Source organism: Gadus morhua, chromosome 16, assembly GCF_902167405.1.
Source record: "Gadus morhua chromosome 16, gadMor3.0, whole genome shotgun sequence".
NCBI classification, from domain to species: domain Eukaryota; kingdom Metazoa; phylum Chordata; class Actinopteri; order Gadiformes; family Gadidae; genus Gadus; species Gadus morhua.
The window spans coordinates 28,304,596-28,313,998 of NC_044063.1; the positions used below are offsets into that span (position 1 = coordinate 28,304,596).

The following is a 9,403-nucleotide window of genomic DNA, read 5'->3' on the forward strand; positions in this document are numbered from 1 at the left end:
GGCTCCGCCCCTGCTAGTCCTGGCAGGATACGCCGAGTCTGCACGTCACCCTGGATCAGTGACGAGGCTCATGCCAAAGATTTACCATGCAAAATATTCCCATGTCGTTATTTAAATAAATCCTGTTCATACTTATCGGTGATCGAGTCTTTATGGGAGAATAGCCTCCAAGTTGGATCAATCTGTTCACGGTGGACTGTTCAAAACCTACTTGGTCTTTAAGAAACCTCCAAGTCTGTTTCGAAATTTACTGAGATTCAGTCCATAAATGAGAGGATTGAGAATAGGAGGAAAGGCAAGAAACTGTACAGCCATGAAGTTCCTGAGATTCTGTGGTACAGATTGTGTTCCATATCGAGTGTACAAAAGATCGAACAGTAAGGCAATGGAGACATTTTGTAGACAGAGTAAATGTGGGAGACATGTCTGCATTAACTTTTTCTTCCCTTCTGTGGATCTTAAACATGTTTTGACAAGTGTCACATATGTACAAATAATAAACGCATAATGGCAAAAGTAGAAAAGGATTGTTATAAAACCAACAATATTGTTGGTGGTTGTTGAGGTGCAAGAAAGTTTAACAATGGACCAGTTGGCACAATAGGGTTTATCTATGTGAGACCCACATAATTCTAGCATTAATGTCATCAATATTACAACAACCTCAAGACACAAGGGTACAACCCAAGACATGCATACTAGAAAGGCAACTCTCTCTTTAGTCATGATTGATAGGTATTCTAGAGGGCGACATATAGCCACATGTCTGTCATAAGCCATCAGAGCCAGAATAGAGAAGTCCCCTGCAGCATAGGAGTATATGACAAAGACCTGTACAAGACACTCAGAATAGGATATGAGATGAGTAGAGGACAGCAAATCAAAGAAGAATTTGGGGTAAAATCCGACCGTCCCATAAAGTCCATTGATGCAGAGATTACACAGGAAGATGTACATGGGTTCATGAAGATGTTTGTCTACTATTATGGTAAGAATTAGAGCAATATTGACCAGCAGAATGACAAAATAGCAAAGTAAAGAAAGAAAGAAAAGTGGGAGTCTCTGGTTCATTGTGTCTTCTAATCCAGACAGAGAAAACATAAAAGATGCATTAAGCATTGCACACATCATTACATTTCATAAATTATGTATTGACTATTACACATATCGATACAGATCGTAAATGATGTATTCATCTTTACACATCAATTTGAGAAAGAAAACTGTTCATACTCAACAAATCGAAATCTTGTAACTCATATTATACTCCTTAGACATGCAAAATGCTAACATATCTAATATATGGTTTGAGGCCATCCATCACCGCATTCAACACCTTTTATTCATTTCTTGAAACGCATCCAGTCAATTATTACTGCCTCTTCTTAAACAAAAGGGGCAGGACCAAGACTCCCCATTGGCTACATCTTGGTTCTCCTTATTCAAATTGTCATATCGTTTTCAGAACCTAGTTATGCAACAATCTTACATTGAATGAATACAATGTATTAACACAATAATACATCTTCTCATCATCTTGAAACGATGTGAAAGTTTGACATTTTTACGTAAATCTTTACAGTCGGCTCGAAGCCCAACAAGTAGGCTTAAATGTTCAATAATATATAATCGGATTAGCCACGTTAAAACCAGATCAACTTTATCGTCCTGAAGGAAAATCCCCCCCCCGCCCAAAAAACACAACAACTAAATAACCTATTTCCTCTAGTCCCCACTCACTATAAGCCTGGACATTAGGTGTGTCTTGTAAAACACAAATGATTCTAGAGTCACTGAGATAATACCAGGACATGTTGCATTTCACCCCTGCATAACATTAATTAAATAGATGTGGAACTTGAAGAGTTATAAAATCTGTAGTTTCAGATACTTATTTTACTCAGAGCTAAGAAGCTCTATAAAAGATGGCTGTGCATAAATCAAAAACTAGGCATAAATGAATACCATAGAAGTAAAAATGTACTGGACTCGCGATAATTATAATGTGTTTAGGACATACGTACACCTCATGCTTTGTGAGGAAATTTTGTATCTATTTCATTCATTACAGAAATGATTATTTGATTATGATAGCATGAAATTAACAAATGTTTGAAGGGATGGGGAAATGGAAGACTCAATTGTTATGGAATGGAATGGCAAACTGAAAAATCTAAAATAAATAAATAAATTGACATGTTGTCGTGCAAGTGTATTGAAAGAAGAGGACACGTGAGAAATTTTGCATTGGTTTGAGTGTGGTTTACATTAAACGCAGTGTTTCTCTAACCACACAGCAGCCTGTCGGAGTTACCATTTATTTTTACTAAAACCCAGCGTATAAATTTGTGTTCTAATAACACGGTGTGTGTTATATTTAGATACACATATTCACCATTAAATATGAGCTTATTAATATGCCTATTAGTAACATATTTAACTCACAAGTTGTTGGACCTTTATTAACCCAAACATGTTCCCTATTCTAAAGTTGCAACCTTTTCAAATTTATTTAAGTCATTACAGCATACATAGTTAGAAGACAGCCAAGTTATCACAAATGCAGGTTTATTTATTTTGAATAGAAAACAGTCAAGCCATTCAGAAAAGACTCAAAATGGCATTCAGGTTACTGCACTGAACCAAATCAAAGTACAAAGACAAAACCAGGTCCCCTTGTCAATTATTTCATTTTAAGCATTACATAACTATAGTCTTGTGCATCAATGCCAGCTACAACACAGAGGTGCTTACAATGCATTAAATCAGGAAACAAAAAAAGATAAACATTTAACAGATACATTTATCTCAGACTTAATCAAATTGAACCGAGACTTCTGCATCATAAAAATAAGACCGAAACTTGTAAATTAATTTCAGACCGGATGATTTTTCGTATGTCATGGAAAAGCATTCCCAGTGGTCTATGGCATGGTCTATGGCTGTGGTGGTTGCCACGCCATTTTTGGTGCACTGCCTGTGTCCGCGCCCGCCAGAACGACATTGGAAATGACGTAGATACTTTATGATGATTGGATGCGCTAGAGCAGGGGTGCCCAATACTTAGATCGCGATCGACCGGCCGATCGCGAAGGTATCGTGGGTAGATCGCATTGCATTGAAGGAACAAAAAAATCATCATTAAAAAAATAGACGTCAGCCTATCATCCATCCCCCCTATGAAATTTGCGCATGGGCAAACAACGGCGCTAAGTGCGGGAAAGTAAAAAAAAAGCTTGTGAGTTGCCTAGTTAGCCTCCAATTTTTAGCTCTTGGTTTTTTCTTTTAATCTTAAGAAAGGGTATAAAAATGAGAGAGGGAGCTGGACCGAGTAAGAAGCCAAAAACGTATCACTTTCATCCGGAATGGGAGGAGGAGTTTCTTTTTACTGTCATTTTCGAAGTGCGTTTGCCTCATCTGCCAGTCTACCATCGCAATACCGAAGAAGGGAAATTAGAGCGGCATTTTCGGACTGCTCATAAAAACTACGATTAAGTGGCTCCGGCTGAGCCACTTAATCGTTAAGAACAAGAAGTCCTTCCAAGACGGAGAGATGGTAAAAGAGGCATTCGTTGAAGCAGCTGACTCATTGTTCCGAGACATTAAAAACAAGGCAGAAATATTATCTTCGATCAAAGCTCTCCAGCTGTCAAGAAGTACAGTTACACGGCGTAGTGAAGCCATGGCCAAGGATTTGATGCAGCAACTTTGGGAGGACATCGTAGATTGCGAGTGCTTCTCACTGAAGTTGGACGAATCTACGGACGTGAGTGACACAGCCCAGTTGTGCATTTTTATTCGGATGGCGTTTACTGACATGACTGCAAAAGAGGAGCTGTTAACACTACTGCCCATGAAAGAACACACGCGAGGAGAGGATATATTTCAGTCTTTCAATAACTTTATCACGAAAACCCAGCTCCCAGTGCACAAATTGGTGTCCATCACCACGGATGGAGCACTAGAGCAATGGTTGGCCGCGTGAATGGATTTATTGGAAGTGCAGGGACGACGATGCTTTCCCGGACTTCCTGAATTACCACTGCATAATACACCAACAAGCGTTATGCGCTAAAATGCTCAACGTGAAAGAGATCATGGATGTGGCAATGAAGATCGCCTATTCTATTCGTGCCAGATCTCTTCAAAGACGGCTATTCCGTACACATCTGGAGCAGGCTGACTGCGACCACTCTGAGTTGTTGCTACACATTGACGTGAGATGCTTAGTCGAGGGAAATTCCTGCAAAGATTTCGAGAGCTCTGTCCGGAGATTAAGGAGTTTTCAGTGAAGCTGGACATGCAGAATACAAGCAACTAAATGACAGTCAGTGGCTGTTAGACTTGCCATTTTTAACTGATCTGACAAACCTATTGAATGACCTTAATCTAGAGCTGCAGGGAAAAGACAAAACAGTGATTTTATGATCAGCTCAGTTAATGCATTCAAAGGAAAGATGCAACATCTCTCCTCAAAGCTGCGGCGCCATGATTTGGCAAACGTCCAGGGGTCTCATTTATAAAACTGTGCGTGGGATCGCTACTAAAAGTGTACGTACGCCCAAAAGCCAAGTTTTACGTGCGCCAAAAAATATTCAGATTTATAAAACCCTGCGTACGCACACCATACGCAATCTTTTCTTTATAAATCACAGACTGCCTACAAGTGTGCGCAGCTGAATCAGCTTCACGTTCCCTTTTTAACCATAAATGGTCAATGCAAATGACCTCATGAATTCGATCTGCATATAAAACAGACTCAGATGCAAGTATTATGTCTTGTCGGAAACAATGGTACTGAGAGAAAAGCAAAAAAGCAAAATTTCACGGAGGTTGAAGCGGAGACACTTGTGGGTGAGATGGAGGCCCGAAAAGTAGTTTTGTTCGGCGGTCACGGGATTGGGATCGCCAACAACAAAAAGCAGAGTGAGTGGCAACATGTTGCTGCAGCAGTGAACTCTGTCAGTAGCACGGAGCGCACAGTCCCAGAATTAAAAAAGAAGTGGTCTGACATAAAGTTACATATTTTTATGTAGCCTACCAATAAATCGTTATGGTCCCTAAAGACCCTCTCCCTCCGAATCCTGCCATTTGCATGGTCCGCCAGAAGTGCTATGGTGCACTATTACCACGGCGCTCACCTCTGTATTTATAGGGTTACGGTAATAAGACTGACCGAGAACACCTTGGATAATCAGTTTGTAATCACCCACGTAAAATGTTCTTGAACATAACCCATTTTTAATGCCTGATTTGTCATGAAAAGCATCAAGAGTAACGGACAACGATTGTGATGAGGAGCGTGGCTTGGTTTTCCACACTTGGGATTTAATTGACATTTTATTATGTGTTTACAGTGTCACATAAAAATATTATGTTATTTACAAATGTTGGACAGATGCTTTATTCCATGCAGTCGGGCCGTCAGTGGACAATATGGAGTGACGGGATTCAATATAGAGAATTTTTTTTTATTTCTATTCTAAGGAGTTGTTTCTGGAGTTATAACTGAGAAATAACGCAGTTGACTTAAAATATTCTGATTACATAGATTTAACGCATGATACGGGTTGAAATTAAATTTATGAAGGGCGATGATAAAACATAATCGTTCTTCTCACTCTACAATTCTTCGGTCTGACTTCAGTTCACCACCACACCATCTGTGTCGCCAATTCTCCTTTTCCTCTAAACTATGCGTACGCATGGGTCAGAGTTTGCTTAGGGCTGCGCACATTTTCCCGTCAAGATAGTTTTTTATAGATCACAACCTTGGCGTGGAAAGTCACGTACGCCAATTTCAGCCCCGTTTTGTGCGTACGCAACGGTTATAAATGAGACCCCAGAACCTGGCGTCAGAGCTGGAGATGCAAGGGAAGGCCTGTGTCCAACTTGACAGTGCACGCTAGACAGAGCAGATTGACAAATGTCTGTCAGAGTTTGACAAACGCTTTCAAGACTTTTCTTTGCTCGAGCCAGTCGCTACATTCATGTGCTATCCTTTTCGGGGAGATGCTGAGGTTGATTCACTTGCATCAAAAATGTCAACACTGTTTCACCTGAACTCTTCTGGAGTGGAAGATGAGATTATGACATTACAAGCAGACATTCAGCTGAAGTCCAGAGCTCATGGAGAGTTCTGGAACTTACTCACAGAGGAAAAGTACCCCAACGTGAGGAAATGTGCTACCTCCTTGACTGATTTATTCAGCTCCACTTATTTATGTGAGTCAGCCTTTTCCCATATGATGATCATTAAGTCCAAGTACCGTTCCACCATAACTGATGATCATTTGGAAGTATGCTTGAGGCTGGCTGTCAGCAGCTACTGTCCGGACTATGCATCCCTGGCTGATTCCATTCAGTGCAAGTCATCAGAATAAGGTATGACAAAAAATGTACATAGTTAATTGTGTTGTGTTGTGCAATATGGGCTCATGCTGTTATGCAAGGGACATCAACATACATGTTCATATAGAGAATTCTCAATATATTCATGAATAAATATGTTTCGCATTTTTGTAGTAGGTAGATCATTTTGACTTGGTCATTTTAAAAGTAGCTTGCATGCTGAAAAAGTGTGAGCACCCCTGCGCTAGAGATAGTAGGCGGCTAGTAAACATAGACTGGTGGATAGTCATGTCGATCCCTGGAGTGTCAGAGTTGGAATTCCGCATTGTTTCTGTGTTTTTTCCCCCCCTTCCTATCAAGTGATTGAACAATGATAACAGGTGAAATTAAGGCTTGGCAACATGAAAGAAGAAGAAAAAAGATTTTGGTATCCACCTTATTTAACGACGTTCTATTTCCCATGATTCATAGTGGCCTGCCTGTTTTCCATTTCCGGTGGAGTACTTTAAACAGCGGCTAGCACATTTGCACTGCTAGCACAGATCTTGAAGCCTACGGCAATAGTTGCAAAAGTTATATATTACATGAGGTCAAAATGGCAAGTGGGGCCCTAACTCACCCTCTCACTATACTACAACCAGCTACATATTCTCACATCTAACCGATAATGGGAAACCGTACTGGTCGTCATGGCGGCGCGCATGGTTTAACCTGGTATACATTATGGTGTCTCAGCATGAGTGCCCTGATTCTCATGCCATGATTTTGAAGAAGTCATACAGCAGAAAAGACTCCGCATGGTGAGTAGTACACACACACACACACACACACACTGTTTGAAGAAGTCATACAGCAGAAAAGACTCCGCATGGTGAGTAGTACACACACACACACACACACACACACACACACACACACACACACACACACACACACACACACACACACACACACACACTATAAGCAGGTCATATTTTGGAATACTGTTTCCAGATGTAAACATGCCACTAGATGCCTTAAATATGTTGCAAAAATATTATGTCAATCTGTAGTGTAGCATATTATATTATTATTTCATTAGATCTAGTTATCATTATGATGGGGGAGAGTAAGGCCGATTTTAAGAAATGACATATTATTCCTGTGCTGCTCTTCCTTAAGATACATTCTGGAGAAAACACTTGAAATGTTGAGCCTTGATTTATTCCCTAATCTTTTATACTATGATTACAGCAACATTCTCTTTTTTTATTAATGTTGTCATTGACTTGGTGTTATTGTTTCAGTACTTCATTACACATTCATGACATAACAATAATGATGACTGGTTATGTGAATTTCGGTACAACAGAGGACGGGCAAGCAACTGGAGTACCTGGGTGTTTGGAATGTTGGGCATCAAGGAGGACAGGAAGAGACCCGTTTTCAAGATAGTGTCTCACCGCTCAGCCAGTCATCTCCTCCGCATCATAAATGAGCACATTCGTCAAGGAAGCTCCATCATTTCAGATGGATGGAGATCATACCGCCGTCTTCATGATGAAGGTTACAATCATCGAACTGTTAACCATAGAGAATTTTTGTTGATCCACTTACAGGTGAATATACACAAAACCTGGAGCAACTTTGGGGAGTGTGCAAATCCACTATATGGAGACGCAGAGGAAACCGTACACAACATATGCTGAAAGATCACTTAGATGTTATTGTGGACCTACTGGTAACCACCACAGACCTCGACCCCTGGAAATGCTTTTCCATGACATACGAAAAAAATCCGGTCTGAAAAAAAAATCGGCATTATTTTTATGACGAAGAAGTCTCAGTTAAATTAATTTGATTAAGTCAGAGATAAATGTATGCTAAATGTTTATCTTTTATTTTGCTGATTAAATGCATTGTAAGCACCTCTGTGTTGTAACTGGCATTGATGCAAAAGCCTATAGTAATGTAATGCTTAAAATGAAATAATGGACCTGGGGACGTTGTTTTGATTCAGTGCAGTAACCTGAAAGCTATTTTGAGTCTTTTCTGTATGGCTTCACTGTTTGCTATTAAAAAATAAATAAACCTACATTTGTGATAACTTGGCTGTCTTCTAACTACTAGTTGTATGCTGTAATGACTTAACTAAATGTGAAGAGGTTTCAACTTTAGAATAGGGAACATGTTTGAGTTAATAGGGTTCAAAGTACTTGTGAGTTAAATATGAACAAGACCCCACTTTAGAATAGGGAACATATTTTGAGTTAACAAGACTTAATTAATAGTTAATACAGGTAATATTACACTTGTAGTTTTGCGTTGTATTCCATAAGAATAGACTATATTAATTCAGAGTAATAAAGAGTTCTTGTAATCACTGTTCTTGTGCTATTGTCCCTTTACAAGGCCCAAATGATGCCTTGGTTATTAGCATCGTTACTCATATCCAATAACGGCTTTATTTAGAGTAATTAAACAATAATTAGGAGGTTATATTGGGTGAAATCTTAATTAATGGAGTAGTAAGGGTAAAATAAGGTTATACAGAATAAGGCATTAATATGTGCCTGATAATTACTAATAAAGTGCCGGTACGTTACTAATATTAATAAGCACCTAGTAAATGGCGAATATGTGTACCATAATATAGAGTGTTACCAAACAATGCAATGGGACAGATTTTTTTTCAGATTTAGAATTCCTTTTATTGAAGACATTGTGTGGCACTCTATTTTTGAAACATTGTCAATGTGCAAACAAAACTAATCTCAGTAATATATTCAGGGAAAGATTGAACATCAAACTGAATTAATCATTGTGGATATCCTAGTGTTTGAACAACCAGAATGTCTCCCAAACGAATCAATACAATTTTATAGCAGGCTTTAATATAAAATGATATATGCTACGATGTAGAAAGTATGTGTTCTGTCATCAACTCAATACAAGCACGTAGCCAGTTAAAGACATTCAAGTTGGTAGTTTTTGTTTTAAATATAAGCCATCAGTAAATCATGTTAAGTGTAGTCTTGTTTAGGCCTAAACAAGGATATTAGAGATACCACTA

General features: G+C 39.1%; 1 protein-coding gene and 1 long non-coding RNA gene across 2 annotated transcripts; one reads left to right on the forward strand and one right to left on the reverse strand.

Annotated features, from left to right (window-relative positions):
* Nucleotides 1-207: 207 nt before the first annotated feature.
* Nucleotides 208-4,146, reverse strand: LOC115561600 (olfactory receptor 1D2-like). The gene has a single exon (XM_030381747.1). It carries the CDS (start codon nucleotides 1,129-1,131, stop codon nucleotides 208-210), a length of 924 nt encoding a protein of 307 aa, XP_030237607.1. The 5' UTR covers nucleotides 1,132-4,146.
* A 1,824-nt stretch (nucleotides 4,147-5,970) lies between these two features.
* On the forward strand, nucleotides 5,971-8,437 carry LOC115560648 (uncharacterized). The gene is made up of 2 exons (XR_003979794.1): nucleotides 5,971-7,151; nucleotides 7,703-8,437. It is a non-coding gene; the product is annotated as an uncharacterized LOC115560648 (long non-coding RNA).
* Nucleotides 8,438-9,403: the final 966 nt, after the last annotated feature.